The sequence below is a fragment of the Hippocampus zosterae genome, chromosome 14, assembly GCF_025434085.1.
Source record: "Hippocampus zosterae strain Florida chromosome 14, ASM2543408v3, whole genome shotgun sequence".
Taxonomy (NCBI): domain Eukaryota; kingdom Metazoa; phylum Chordata; class Actinopteri; order Syngnathiformes; family Syngnathidae; genus Hippocampus; species Hippocampus zosterae.
The window spans coordinates 15121152-15137381 of NC_067464.1; the positions used below are offsets into that span (position 1 = coordinate 15121152).

Consider the following 16230-nt stretch of genomic DNA (forward strand, 5'->3'; position numbering starts at 1 on the left):
GCCTTGAGGAACTCCGGGCGGATCTCATCCACCCCTGGGGCCTTCCCACCGAGGAGCTTTTTAACCACATCGGTGACTTCAGCCACAGAGATAGGAGAGCCCACCTCAGAGTCCCCGGGCTCTGCTTCCCCCAAGGAAGACGTGTTGATGGAGTTGAGGAGGTCTTCGAAGTACTCTGCCCACTGGTTCACAACGTCCCGAGTCGAAGTCAGCAGCGCCCCATCCCCACTGTACACAGTGTTAGTGGTGCACTGCTTCCCCCTCCTGAGACGTCGTATGGTGGACCAGAATTTCCTCGAAGCCGTCCGGAAGTCGGCTTCCATGGCCTCACCAAACTCTTCCCACGCTCTGGTTTTTGCCTCGGTGACCACTGAAGCCGCGTTCCGCTTGGCCAGTCGATACCCGTCAGCTGCCTCTGGGGTCCCACAGACCATAAAGGCTCGATAGGACTCCTTCTTCAGCTTGACGGCATCCCTTACTGCTGGTGTCCACCAGCGAGTACGGGGGTTGCAGCCACGACAGCCACCAACCACCTTACGGCCACAACTCAGATTGGCCGCCTCAACAATAGAAGCACGGAACATGGTCCACTCGGGCTCAATGTCCCCCCGGGACATGGGAAAAGCTCTGTCGAAGGTGGGAGTTGAAACTCTTTCTGACAGGGGATTCCGCCAGACGCTCCCAACGAACCCTCACAATACGTTTGGGTCTGTCAGGACGGACCGGCATCTTCCCCCACCATCGGAGCCTACTCACCACCAGGTGGTGATCAGTTGACAGCTGCGCCCCTCTCTTCACCCGAGTGTCCAGAACATGCGGCCGCAAATCCGATGATACAACTACAAAGTCGATCATCGAACTGCGGCCAAGGCTGTCCTGGTGCCAAGTGCACATATGGACACCCTTATGTTTGAACAAGGTGTTCGTTATGAACAATCCGTGGCGAGCACAGAAGTCCAATAACAAAACACCACTCGAGTTCTGATCGGGGGGGCCGTTCCTCCCAATCACGCCCGTCCAGGTCTCACTGTCGTTGCCCACGTGAGCATTGAAGTCCCCCAGCAGAACAAGGGAGTCCCCAGCAGGAGTACTCTCCAGCACACCCTCCAAGGACTCCAAAAAGGGTGGGTATGCTGAGCTGCTGTTTGGTGCATATGCACAAACAACAGTCAGGACCCGTCCACCCACCCGAAGGCAGAGGGAGGCAACCCTCTCGTCTACTGGTGTGAACCCCAATGTACAGGCACTGAGCTGGGGGGCAATGAGTATGCCCACACCTGCTCTGCGCCTCTCACCGTGAGCAACTCCAGAGTGGAAGAGAGTCCAGCCCCTCTCGAGAGAACTGGTACCAGAACCCAGGCTGTGTGTGGAGGCAAGTCCGACTATATCCAGTTGGAAATTCTCTGCCTCACACACCAGCTCGGGCTCCTTCCCTGCCAGAGAGGTGACATTCCATGTCCCAAGAGCTAGCTTCTGCAGCCGAGGATCGGACCGCCAGGGTCCCCGCCTTTGGCTGCCGCCCAGCTCACATTGCACCCGACCCCTTGGGCCCCTCTCATGGGTGGTGAGCCCATGGGAAAAAACAGAAATATAAAAGCTGTAAATGTTTATACAGTCTTATTTAACTTAGATTTCGTTACAAAAGACAGGCTTTAATTTGTTATCATAAATCACCCCTTCTCCTCCCGACTCCTCACAAATAAAATATTTTGGGTTTGCTTCGGGCTCGGGCCTGCTAATTAAGTTAATTGGTCGGGCTCAGGCCGGATCGGGCTTTTATACCCGCGGGCCGGGCCAGGTCGAGTCGGTCTGGATTATTTTGGGTGCGATCTTACCTCTACTCAGCACGGATGTGTGCGTTGATGCGTACATATATGCAGCATAGTTATTTTGCTATGAGCATACCACTGCTGTTATAGCTGAAAGAAGGCATAAAAAATAAATACCGTATTTTCACGACTATTCGACGCATCGTACTAATGGCCGCAGTCTCATTAATGGGTGACATTTCTGTATTTTACACATACACAGGACGCATCGTACTAATGGCCGCAGTTTTACAGTGGTAAAACATACGCCAGCTTAAACATACGGCATGCATGCGCGCACTCTAACACGTTAGCTTGAAGCATACGGTAGCATGCCAAGACATACAGATAAGATAAAAACACGTTTTTAAAAAGGCAACGAAAGCAGAACTGAGTTCGGGTGTATTTTATTTAGCCATCGTACAATGTTCTCACGTTTTTCGATCAATCATCACCCAGAAATCCATCAAAGTCCTCATCCTCTGTATCAGAAGCAGAGGACTGCACATCTCAGTTGTCATTGAATGCATCACATGCTAGTGTGAGTTGCTACGCATTGCCGAGCGGAAAGAAGGAGTAGCAACAGCAAAGTCAACATTTCTCTCGTGTGAAGCTTTCCCACATTTGAAAGTGAGCGAAACATGAAAACAGAGCGAAACATGGTGGCAGCGCGTGTGTGTGTAGAAAGAATTGAACAATTGTGCAAGTACCGTAATCCATCAAAAACGCCGCGTTCCCTCTCGTTGTTGCGTATTGTGGCGTAACTCGCCAAGCGCTGCCTCTCACTCTTTGTAAAGTTGTGTTTGCCACCGATCATCCATTGTTCCCATGCCGTTTGCAACTTTACTTTGAACGCCCGGTTGATGCCAATGTCCAGCGGTTGGAGTTCTTTAGTCAAGCCTCCGAGAATAACGGCAAGCTCATTTGCTTGACTTGTTTTTTCACCGCTGCTGTGAGATGGGCACGCATGCCAAAAGCATAACCGGTGGCTTTAAGTTTGAACTGAGCTTCGTAGGCGTGTCTTTTTGTCGAATTTATTTTCAGGGGTTCTTAGAAACCAAAACCGGAGTTGTTTTGCAACAATGCACATTGCCACACGCTATACAAGTGTTGGTACTGGCTTGAGGCGTCCACTTACACGCCCACCCTTCACCATTGGCGGACTAGCTTGTCTGTCCTCTCTCTCCCTCTCTCTCTCTCTCTCTCTCCCTCTCCATATATGTATATATACACGCCCACCCTTCCCTGATTGGCCGACTTCTTTCACAGTCACTTCCGCCTTTTCTCTATATAAACAGCGTGTCGGCAGTCAGTCAGATTTTGGAACTCAGCGCATATAAAGGACGCTCCGCACCATAAGGCGTCCTGTCCATTTTGGAGAAAATTTAAGACTTTTAATGGCGCCTTATAGTCGTGAAAATACGGTAACTAAAAACTGTGTATGGATAGGTCTGATGCCACTAAACATTTTGAGGGGTTAAAACTGATAAAATCATCACAAATTACTTTGTTATCACACCTCAAAAGCCAAGCCATTATTTGGACAAAATTTGTGTTTTTGTAAATGTTTTACTGCTGATAAGTATAGAATGACAAATCATCGAAATACAAAGTTTCTGATGAAAAAAAGAGTCTAATCTTTTTTTTTGACAGGTTCCATGTTTACAGAGCTATCAAACAACATTCTGTGGGCGTGGTCAAAATCTTCGAAAATGGCTGGCATTCAAGGTGTTGCCTGTGGTGCAAGACCTCATTTTCTAATTATTTTCACAATTCAGCTCACTCAAAATTGTAATATTCAAGTACTATGTTTGTCTTGCATAGCCTTTCAAGACTGAAAAATATTTTTCTAAAGAAAATTATATATGCATACTATATATGCACACTATACTCCCCACCCCATATATTGTGCAACCTTAGCACAGTGCACACTTGCAACGTGCAGGGTTCTGCGTGAGGACTTCAAGAGTGGTGAGTCTGCCGCTGGTTTTGCAGTGATTTAAAAAATGAGCTGCGGTCTCATGATGTAAATCCAAGATGGCGCCCTATTTGACAGTAGTCGGCAAGTGCTCTTCAAGAGCTTTGGATTTTTTGTTGTTGTCATTGTTTTTGTCTTTTGTTTTGTCACACGGTGTTTGTTGTTACTTCGTGTGGACCCGACATTCGTCAAAGGATAAGAATCTGTGCCTGGTGGTTGCGCCTTCTCAGCAGCACGCATGAACCAGCGCTGAATTTGATTGGCAGGAACGTCGGCTCTACTTGACTGTCGTGACTGGACAGCCCCAGGGCACTTGTGTTTTTAGTGTCTGTAATGGGCAGTATTTATCACAGCCCTGTTTTGTTTACCGGAGATGCCGGCGCTATTGGACGGTCTGTGCGGGTCCGATTGGATGGATGGCTTGAGGAGTCACGGATGAGGAAAGAGGTGCGTCGGAACGGAGCGCAGATGCGTATTTGGAACTGAGAGTCCCCGCTTGGAACAGATTTCGATGGCACAGGAGAAGTGAACCAATCTCTTTCTTTCGTCGATGGATGCCACAGCTTCTTGTTTACTTTCAAACTTAGCTTGTCGCCAACATGTGCACATTTTGAGCATGACGTCTCTGATCCACTGGTGAAAGGACACTTTCATCTCAAACTGCTTTCAACAACAAAGCGTATGCAGGGAGAAGTGGTGAAGAATGTATGACTGTGTGTATTTTATGTTATGTGTTGTGTTATATTATTTTATATTAACTGTTTTGTAAAGTGCTTTCTTACAGCTGCAGCTGTTGTGAAAGTGCTATATAAATGAAGATGAAGCAAACTTGTAGCTGAAAGTGATTTATCTGTCCTGGTCTATTGTCTTGTAATTGAGTACTGTTTTTGTCTTGTCTGTTTTATGATGTCTTACCTAATTGGTTCTTATTTCTGTAATCGTGATTTAAAAGTTTTAAGTGTCCGACTAGGCTATTTTAGAAACCTGCCTTTGGACTGCGGCTGAAAACTAGCATTTATGCGAAGTCCAGTGCATTTATACTGTTTATTACTGTGCACTGTCCCAATGGAATAAATAAATAAATGTGGTGTCACAAATTACAACCAATCAAATGCACAAAAGCTTTCACACAGATGAAAAGTCCACGGCGAAAGACAAATTACCCTTCTGTTTTTTGCGGATCTTCTCCACCAAGCTTTTAATTTGAACATATTCCTCCCACTCTTCATTGGCAGACGGGGCTTCACTGCTGCACTCTGGGGGAAAAAAAAAACTATTAAAACATGGACACCACACAGCATATTGTCTCTGTCATTAACTCTTTTCACTTCGTTCGAAATTATTTGACAGTGTTGGGTTCATTTTTTCCAAATTGTCAATCCGAGTTGGTGTATTTTTTAATATTATCAAAACATGCAGAATACTACCACTACATTGCAAGTCATTTTTTTTGTGGGCCGACTAAAGAGTTTTTACAGGCGTTTCTATAATGTCAGTCAATATGTTATCAATTGTTCATGATGTCTGTCAAGATACTGTTTAAAAGTGTTTGTGTTGTTTTCAAATTGCGTTCAGAGACCCTAAAAATAAAAGTGTCATAAATGCCATGAAAACATGCCAAGAGTGTATTTGAATACAGTGGTACCTCTACTTACAAAATTAATATGTTCTGGATGAAATTTCTGAACGAGAGATTCAGAAATTTTAACTAAAATTTTAATTTTAACTAACTAAACAAGTCTTCATTGTTTTTTTGCCCTCTTTAGTTTATGTTTTCTCTCAGAAGCGTTTTTTGCCTGGCGTTTTGTCAAGAACTAATCTAAAGGACGTTTGCTTTTGTCGGCTTTGACTAACCCTTCGAAAATGTCCAAGGCAAACCAAACATCAGCATAGTGAGCGATCTCCTGACTGGTGAACACCTTTTATGAGTCATTAATACTTATATAAAAACTATCGGAACGCCTCATGGCCCGAGGGGCGAATGACGTGGACGCTACATAGGCACATATCTCTCTATCTACACAGATAGACACATACGGTGAGAGGGCTCTCTCAGCCACTGGGAGGCCAGGATGATACTCTGTAATAGCCAATGGCAGAGCAGCTAGTATGTTGCGTTCAGGAAACGCAGAGCTGCGAGTAGCAGCCCATCCTGTATTTTTTACCTTTCGTATCTTGAAATTTCTTTCGTAAATAGAGGCAATATTTTCCTGTTGAGACGTTTCGTAAATTTCGTATGAAGAGACGTTCGTCAGTCGAGGTTCCACTGTCGTGTGGACCCAATGTGGATTGCTTTCAGCATTTTTTGGCCACATCATTCATCCAAGGGGAAGAATCTGTGCTTGGTGGTTGCGCCTTCTTGGCAGCACGCGTGTTCCAGCACAGATTTTGATTGGGAGGAATGTCGGTGCCATTTGACTGTCGTTGCTGGACAGCCCCAGGGGTGCTTGTGTTTTGCAACTGTCATGGGCAGCATTTTCACAGCCCCGCTTTGTTCCGCGGAAAGGTCGGTGCTGTTGGACAGTCTGCGACTGAATGGAAGGATGCTTGTGGAGCCGACAATGAGAAGAAAGGAGCGCCAGCGCAATGCGCCGATGCATATGTGGAACTGTGAGTCGATGGGGTGGGGAGAGTGGGTCGGAATGTAACCCACACAATGGAGGGACATTATTGTATTAGCATTGTAGTATGAATTTTATAAAATCAGATAAGAAAACCTTTATTAGTCTCGCAATGGAGAAATCCCTAATTCACAGCAGCAAAGTTATGAAAGGAAGAAGTAGAACAAAAAAATATGGGAGCTGCTGAAAAGGCAGCCACTCTCGCGGCTGTTTGTTATTTTGAGGTCAAAATAACAAAAATAACACAACACATAGGACACAGTCAGTCGTGCAATCTTCACCACTTTTCTGCATACATTTTGTTGTCTGAAGCAGTTATAGATGAAATAGGAGAGAATCAAAGTGTCCTTTCACCAGTGGATCAGAGACGTCATGCCGAAAATGTGCACACGTCTGCTACAAGCTAAGTTTTGAAAGCAAACACAAAGCTGTAGCATCCATTGACGAAAAGAGATTAGTTCACTTCTCCTGACCCACGTAATCCACTTCAAACTCCAAGCCGCAACTCCCAGTTCCAAATCCGCATCGGCGCTCCGCGCTAACGCTCATTTCTTCTCATCGTCGGCTCCTCAAGCCTTAAATCTATCCAGCCGCAGACCGTTCAACAGCACTTATGCACCACATTTCGGGGGCAGAGTTTCAAATTACTCAAAATAGTGTTTAGAATTATCATGATCAACAGTAGTAAAATATAAGATGTATTTATACTGCATTCATTATAGTTATCGTCCCTCAAGGGAAAAGTAAAACATTTATAATTGTATTGTTGAACATCAGTCATGTAATAATTATCAATATAATTCCAGCCAAACTTCCAATATCATTATAATGATCATTACATACATTTCTGGCACATTTTCCTGGGGATGATAAACAAAAATATCATCATGCATGCATTTCACTTATGAAACATTATGAGTGATAAAGTCATTGCTGTACATATAAGTCAATGAGTTGAATGTGTGTGAGAAGTGAACACATTGTAATGTGGGATAGTTGCAATAACCACATTTCTGAAATTATGATGCACTCAGTAATTGGCATTAGGAATAGTGCGGCAAGTAACTGCAAACAATAACTTCACGCATATGTACTGTATAATAAAATTAACTTGAGAGTGAATTAACTGTTTTTGATCATTATACACTGTAGAGTAATTGTTTAAAGTTTTGTGCTACAGTGCTGGTTAATAATCTAATCAAATTACATTTTTTGCTCTTTGTTTACATGTTTTATTACTTGTTAGTTTTTATGAAGTAAAAAACCCTAACTTTAATAAATTTTGATACTCGTTACATTTTCATTATTTGGGCATGGAAGTTGAGGGGTGGGGGGAATCAGGCATTTGGTGCTTTGCTTAATTAAGGACACTTCAAAAGTAAAGTGAGGAGACTACCATCTCTCCAATATCTTTTTTTTCCCAGAAGGACTCAAACTGTGACCCTAAAATTCCAAAGGATGAGTTTTTCCAGATTTTATATTCTTTTTCAACTACTTTTCATTTATTTATTTATTTTTATTTCAGAATCAGTGCTTTCACTGTTCCAAGTCTAAAATTCATTTCGGAACCACACCTGTGTGAGGCCAAAAATGAGATTGTCTGGAAATTGTCTCTGATGAATGGTTATGTCACAAGGCTTTGTGTTTATATGAAGAGATGAATAACAAAATGATGTCACAAGGATTTCCTGTAAATACCAGAGCTATCCAAGTGTTGGGTTCGAAAGATGGAGGACCACTACGATGATTAGAGCTACAGAGTGAAATAGTTTCAAGAAGCTGCTGGTATGTGATGACTCATTTGTTCTAATGTCATCGAATTGATCGCAACTGGACTGCTCTAGTTGACAGACTGACATTGAATCAATTGTAGTTGAACTGGTTAGGCCAGTTGCATCATGAAAGAGTACATTCATGGGTAGACAATTATTTGTTATTGACTGTTTGTTTATTAAACATATAAACAGATATCAGAAATTTGGTCAAAAGTAAAAAAAAAAGTTTTAAACAGTCCTCATTCAGCACAGTTTACATGTTTAAAGGAAGTCGGAAGAAGTAAAACTTATCTCGCCCTATCCCTTGTTCTTTGAGTATTTTAACTTGGCTAATATTAATTCTCAACTCAACTCAACTGTGCTTATAGAGCCCTGCTCTATACCAAGTGCTGGACATGGAGCAAATATCATAAATACATCAATAAACAACTAAATCAATAAATAACGAAGACAGTAGAAAGCCTAAAACTAAAAATCAAGTCTGAGTCATGCCGTGTGAAATGCCCAAAAATACAAATGAGTTTTGAGATGACTTTTAAAGAAGAGGGGGCTTGCCGAACGTTCAGTGGGAGGTCATTCCAAAGAGAGAGACCAGCAAGGGAAAAGGCTCGGTCCCCTCTTAAACTTCGCTTTATTCTTGGTACCTCTAATAATGTCTGGCCCGCAGACCTGAGGCACGCACCAGGCAGGTGTGTAGGGATCGAGGAGCGAGGCCATTTCAAGATTTGGAAGCAAATAATAGGGTATGATCCATTTTATATATATATATATATATATATATATATATATATATATATATATATATATATATATATATATATATAATATAAAATGGATCAATCCTCGTCTCACCCACCCTCGGGTGGTGTCTGTCCCTCATTCAGCTCGGATCCTCTACCAGAGGCCAGGAAGCTTGAGGGTTCTGCACAGTATCCTTGCTGTTCCCAGCACTGCACATTTCTGGACTGAGATGTCAGATGTTGTTCCCGGGATCTGTTGCAACCACTCATCTAGTTTGGGGGTCACTGCCCCGAGTGCTCCGACCACCACAGGCACGACTGTCACCTTTACCTTCCACGCTCTCCCCAGCGCCTCTCTGAGCCCTTGGTATTTCTCGAGTTTCTCGTGTTCCTTCTTTCTGATTTTTCCATCATTTGGGACCGCTACATCCACTTTCGGTAGACTATGCCAGCCACCTGGTTATGGCGTTCCATGTAGGCTTTCCCTGCCAGCATCTTACACCCTGCAGTTATGTGTTGGATCGTCTCAGGTGCCTCTTTGCACAACCTACACCTTGGGTCTTGTCTGGTGTGGTATATCTGGGCCTCAATGGCTCTGGTGCTTAGGGCCTGCTCCTGAGCAGCCAGGATGAGTGCCTCTGTGCTGTCCTTCAGGCCAGCCCTCTCTAGCCACTGATAGGACTTCTTGAGATCGGCCACTTCAGTTATGGTCCGGTGGTACATGGGGCTTGTCCTCCCATGATGGTCCCTCTTCCAGCACCTCATCTTCTGTTCCCCATTGTCTGAGACATTCTCTGAGTACGTCATCCGTTGGAGCCTTCTCCTTGATGTATTCATGGAGCTTGGATGTTTCATCCTGGACAGTGGCTCTCACACTCACTAGTCCCTGGCCTCCTTCCTTTCGGCTTCCGTATAGTCTCAGGGTGCTGGATTTGGGGTGGAACCCTCCATGCATGGTTAGGAGCTTTCGGGTCCTAACATCCGTGGTCTGAATCTCTTCCTTTGGCCACCTTATTATTCCTGCAGGGTATCTGATTACTGGCAGGGCATAGCTGTTTATTGCCCGGGTCTTATTCTTGCCATTGAGCTCGCTTCTTAGGACTTGCCTCACTCGCTGGAGGTATTTGGCCGTAGCCGCTTTCCTTGTTGCCAGTTCGAGGTTGCCATTGGCTTGTGGGATACAGAGGCACTTGTACCTGTCCTCAATGTCTGCTATTGTTCCTTCAGGGAGTGAGAGCCCTTCAGTGCGGACTTCCTTTGCTCTCTTAGTCACCATCCGACTACATTTCTCAAGCCCGAATGACATCCCGATGTCGCTGCTGTAGATCCTGGTCGTGTGGATCAGGGAGTCCATGTCCCTTTCGCTCTTAGCATACAGCTTTATGTCATCCATGTAGAGGAGGTGACTGATTGTAGCTCCATTTCTGAGGCGGTATCCATGGCCTGTCTTGGTGATTACTTGGCTTAGGGCAGGCATGTCCAAAGTCCGGCCCGCGGGCCAAATCCGGCCCGCGGTCGAATTTCATCCGGCCCTCGGCCCCCGTCATAAAATCAGTGCCGTCTGGCCCGCAGGTTGGGCGCAATGGAACACGTGTTGCATTGACTGAGGTCTCGTAGACTGGTGAGTGATGTTTCATAGAGTACTGCTTCCCTCTAGTGGCTAAATGAGTAATAGCATTCACTAAATGAGTAATAGCATTTAGACACTAGAGGGCATCACTCACGAGTTAACAAGACATCACTCCGTGTTTATATTGACTGATATGTCATATTTCAAATTCCTGTTTCAAATGAACCAAAAGAAATTCTTAAGATTGTTGAAATTAAAATAAAAATGGAAATGTGAAACAGACTGGCTTACTAAAATGTGTTGAACAATATTGTTGTTCAATGTAAAGAATGTCAGCAAAGGTCGGCCCCCCGACATTTTACCACATAAAATATGGCCCCCTTGGCAAAAAGTTTGGACACCCCTGGCTTAGGGGGTTCAGTCCTATGCAGAACAGCAGTGGGGAGAGTGCATCACCTTGGTATATGCCACATTTGCTGGACACTTGGGTAAGTGGCTTGCCATTGGCTTCAAGTGTGGTGTTGGATTTATTATTTTTTAGTAATCATACATTCGCGTATTATTCGATTGATTCTCGCGTCGTCAATTTATGCTCGCAAAGAAGAATGCTTCTGCCTGTCATGATAGTTTGATTTTGCTTGCAAAGAAGAACGCTTATGCTTGCAATCATTAGTTGGCTTTGCCTGCAATGAAGAACGCTTATGCTTTCAATAAAGATATATCCTTTATTATTTACTCACATCTATAATCATTATATATTATTCATTATATGATCACTTTTGCTTCCTGTACTGTGTGAAAGGTTAGGGTCGCAACCACCTTTCCGAGGACGTGGTTGGGAAGAGATAACTGTTAAGACTAAACACTGAGCAAGGGTGAACAGTGAATGGAGACATCAACACCAGCTGCAACGTGATGTTTATGTGACATTTGCACACATGTACATAAATTGCACTCACACATAGTCACATAATTACACACACATAGTCAAACAAGTTCAGTGTGTGTTCAACAGCCCCCACCCTTTAGGTTGGACACACCTATGTAGGAGCTTTCCCAATAAATGAGGAGGTGAAGGGGGAGATCTTTAGGGTTACGTGCCGAGAACTGAAACCGAACGCTTCTCCTCGTTCCCTCCTCGTACCAGAATCGAGTCTCCTGTCTCCTCCTTTTGGTTATTCCCGAGTGTCAAATTAGACCAACCTGACATGTGGTTTTTCACATCCTCATCGAGTTCGCAACGAAGGCTCTTAGGGTCCTGTTCACCTTATACAACTCCAAGCATTCATTGATACATGTATGTGGCCTCGAGTCATAGGCTTTCTTGTAATCCAGGCATGTCCAAAGTCCGGCCCTCGGGCCAAATCCGGCCCGCGGTCGAATTTCATCCGGCCCTCGGCCCCTGTCATAAAATCAGTGCCGTCTGGCCCGCAGGTTGGGCGCAATGGAACACGTGTTGCATTGACTGAGGTCTCGTAGACTGGGGAGTGATGTTTCATAGAGTACTGCTTCCCTCTAGTGGCTAAATGAGTAATAGCATTCACTAAATGAGTAATAGCATTTAGACACTTAGAGGGCATCACTCACAAGTTAACAAGACATCACTCCGTGTTTATATTGACTGATATGTCATATTTCAAATGATCCTTGCAGTTGTGGATATGTGTATTGCTTGTTCATTTCCCTGTTGTTCGAGTCAAAGGTTTTGTGAGTATTGAAAAGTCATGGTGATACATTTTATGTTTCAAATCAATCAATTTGCACTCGGGAGACTTCTGTTTAAGAAAAAGTCAAGTGAATAAGCAGTTGCATGTGATATACCTGTTTCAAATGAACCAAAAGAAATTCTTAAGATTGTTGAAATTAAAATAAAAATGGAAATGTGAAACAGACTGGCTTACTAAAATTTGTTGAACAATATTGTTGTTCAATGTAAAGAATGTCAGCCAAGGTCGGCCCCCCGACATTTTACCACATAAAATCTGGCCCCCTTGGCAAAAAGTTTGGACACCCCTGTTGTAATCAATCCAGGCTGTGCACAGGTTGGTACGTCGGGACCTGCAGTCTTGTGCGACTGTTCTGTCAACCAGGAGCTGGTGTTTGGCTCCTCTGGTATCCCTACCAATGCCCTTCTGTGCTTCGCTCATGTATTGATCCATGTGTCCACTTATCTTAGCCGCAATGATGCCTGACATGAGCTTCCATGTTGTGGAGAGACAGGTTATTGGCCGTTGTTGGATGGGACCGCACCTTTTGAGGGATCCTTCATGATCAGGATCGTTCGCCCTTCGGTTAGCCATCCTGGGTGAGTCTCATCCCTCAGCAGCTGGTTCATTTGTGCTGCTAGGCGCTCATGGAGTGCTGTGAGTTTCTTTAGCCAGTAGGTGTGGACTATGTCCAGGCCTGGTGCTGTCCAGCTCTTCATATCTGAGACTCTTTCCTGTATGTCTGGCGCTGTTATGGTAACTGGGTTCTGTTCAGGGAGGTTGCTGTGCTCCTCTCTCAGGGTCACTAGCCATTGTGCGCTGCTGTTATGTGCAACCTCCTTCTCCCATATGCCTTTCCAGTACCTTTCAGTTTCCAGTCTTGGTGGGTCAGCTCTGTTGTTAGGACCCTGCCACTGAGCGTACACTTTCGCAGGTTGTGTTGTGAACAGCCCGTTTATTCGTCTGGCTTCATTCTCTTTCGTGTACCGCTTTAGGCGGCTGGACAAGGCTTGGAGCCTTTGTTTGGCAGTTTCGAGTGCTTTATGTATGGTCATCTGGATGTACCTCTCGGGTATCGGCCTTTTCATCACACATCTCTGGGCCTCCGTCAATTGACTCACATCTTTCCGAGCCGCCTTGATCTTAGCCTCCAACCGTCTTTTCCATGGTGGGTAACGTATCTCATGGCATCCATGGTTGCTCTTATAGCCAAGCATCTCAAGGATCACTGATGCTGAAGCATATATCAGCTCATTGGTTTCCGTGATCGTTACGGTAGGGATTGCCCTCAGTGCTGCATTCACACTTTCCATGAGACTTTCAGGTGGTACTTCACATAGCCGTAATCGGTTTCTAGGTTGCCCAGCTTTCATTCTCGCCATGATCTTAGCTTTCAGGTCAGTTGCTGCCTCGCTCAGCATTTCATTCATTGGGGCTGGCCTCCCAATCTCATCATCTGCATTCAATGGGGCTTGCCTCCCAATCTCTGGTATGACCTCCTCCTCTGATCTGGCAGCCTGGGGCCCTTCACCATGGAACCTGGGTTGTACCTCATCAATCTCAAGTTGTGACAGCAGTTGCCGTTTGTGGATGTTGGAACACTGAGTTACTAGTTGTTTCGTGGTCAACCGTGACTGCGAGTTTCGAAGTAATAAGATAAGATAAGATATCCTTTATTCGTCCCACAATGGGGAAATTTACAAATTGATTTAATCATTCAGCCCACATTCTCTGCATGTAACCCCTCTGACTAGGGTTGCTTGAGTAGTAGCATTCCGACAGAGCCATGTTATCGCATCTCGTCCATCTCCGCTTTGTTCCAGTAGCCCATTTATATATATATTTATTAGAGCTGTCAAGTTTAGCGCGTTTTTATTGGCATTAATTTAAATGAATTTTAACGGGATTAAATTTTTTCTCGCGAGATTAACGCGGCACACGTCACAAGCGGATGTTTCGTTGCACTATAAATACACCAGAACAAAACAACAAGCGCGCTGCAGAAGTCCACGCCCATGTCTGTTTTGCCAGCCATGGCAGCGCGAGACACCGAAAACGGATACTTAAAGAGTTTATGAATGGAAAGTTTACTTTTAAAAAAGTTGCCAGATCGCTCCACTGACAAGATCAAAGTTACCTGTTCTTCTCTCTGTGTGTATCATACAGGTATACGATGTATGCCACTGACGCGATTGTTACTTGTTTGGAACTATTTTGTGTGGAAGGTTACAGCGTTCCGTGTCCATATAAATAGATCGGGTGGAGCTTCTCTGTGTTAGTCTGACAGTGACGGTGCGCAGAGGCGGTGACATGACAACGAAAGTTCAGCGTTGCAGTGGTAGCAACCTAGCGAAAATAAAACGTCTCCAGTGTTGTCATCGAACCAAGTGTAGTCATCCGAAATGAGGTAGACACAAAACCCGTAGAGAGACTTCCGCGCAAGAAGTACCAACATAATCAAAATAGCCTGACTTTGTTAGGGGGAGTGAAACCCCCCTCTTTGAGAATGGTTTGCCCCAGCAGCACGGGGGAATGCTTGCGCTTGTTTGTACGGCCGCCAGTTTTGTGAGTTTTGAATACAGCGGCACATAACGAACACTGGTGTCCGGGGTCTCGTTATTCTCCAACAAACATACAGAAACAGACTGCTGTGTTCAAAGCAAACTTGAGAAAAACGAAGTATGCAACCATGGTGTTTAAATCCACTATAGGCTGAGTACTAGTTTACCTTAGATGTGCACTTTATAATGTTATATTGCTCTGTTTTGATTTAATTAAAAAAGCTGTTAAAGCAGCTGTTGTGTGACAAAATATTTTTTTTCACTGTTGTTGATGGACAGTAATATTGTGTGAGAGATTATGTGTGAACAACTGCTCCAAGTGAAAAATGTTCATGTAAAATTGAAAATTGAAATAATTTCAGGAAATATTTGCCTTTGGCACATAGAAAACTGATTCATGATTCCAAGTTGATGAGAGCATTAAAATGGGAAAAATAGGACAAAAAATGTAAAAGGAAATTCAGAAAACATAAAAAATATGTGAGTAATCACGATTAATTTTTTAGTTCATTTGAGTTAATTATGACAATTGCATTTTTAATTAGATTAAATATTTTAATCGTTTGACAGCTCTAATATTTATATATATATATAATTGTGTGTGTGTGTACATATATATGTACACGCACACACACATATCTGTCTGTAATTTTCTTACACTGTATACACTCACTTGACCAATCATTGAAAAAATACTTGACAGATTTCAAAATTAGCGAGCCATTATTTTTTATTTTTTTGGTGTGTACAAGTGATAAATATGATGGGATGATTGAACATCATTCGGTTTCACCGTCTTAATGGCCCTCCGAGGGAAGATGTAACTCCAAAGTGGCACGCGACAAAAATCAGTTTGGCACTCCTGATTATAGCGTATGTCCCGAAACGAAAAGAAAAGGAAAAAAATTCTACATATAGACCTATTCAACTGCACATATGCCTACAGCATATAGTATGTACAGGCAGTACGTAAGCACACACTTCAGCACATGTATGACAATACTCTCATACTCGTACTCAATATTCCATTGCATTACCTACATCTAAAACAGGGGTCGGCAACCCAAAATGTTGAAAGAGCCAGATTGGACAAAAAATAATAATAAATAATAAACCCAAAAGATTGTGTCTGGAGCCGCAAAAAGAAGATGCTTTGTGTATGAAAGAGACTGGACTATCTCAGAATTGTTTGTTATTCATTCCTTTGTTGTGTGTTCACAAACGCCCCCATAGAAATTATGTTGTAATTTGCTTGCTTGATTTTTTGTTTTGGTGCATTATTTTCGCTTTTCTTAGTGTCAGTGAAGTGATCAGTTTTTCTAAGGCCGTCTTTGAACGCCTCTCGAGTCCAACGAGAAGAGAGAAGGCACGGAGTCAGACACAGACGTGTCTGCATTTGTGGAAACTGTTAAAAGCATAAATGTTTTAAATGTATGTTTTAAAAAACCAACACCACAGCTCTCCTTTTTCG

The 16230-nt window shown here is 43.8% G+C and overlaps 1 protein-coding gene across 1 annotated transcript in view; it reads right to left on the bottom strand.

The window, feature by feature from the left end:
• setd3 (SET domain containing 3, actin histidine methyltransferase) overlaps window positions 1-16230 on the bottom strand; it is a 71495-nt gene that overhangs the window by 35155 nt on the left and 20110 nt on the right. Inside the window, exon 3 of the mRNA XM_052085759.1 lies at window positions 4950-5042. Coding sequence (XP_051941719.1) covers window positions 4950-5042 — 93 coding nt within the window. The remainder of the gene's footprint in view (window positions 1-4949; window positions 5043-16230) is intronic.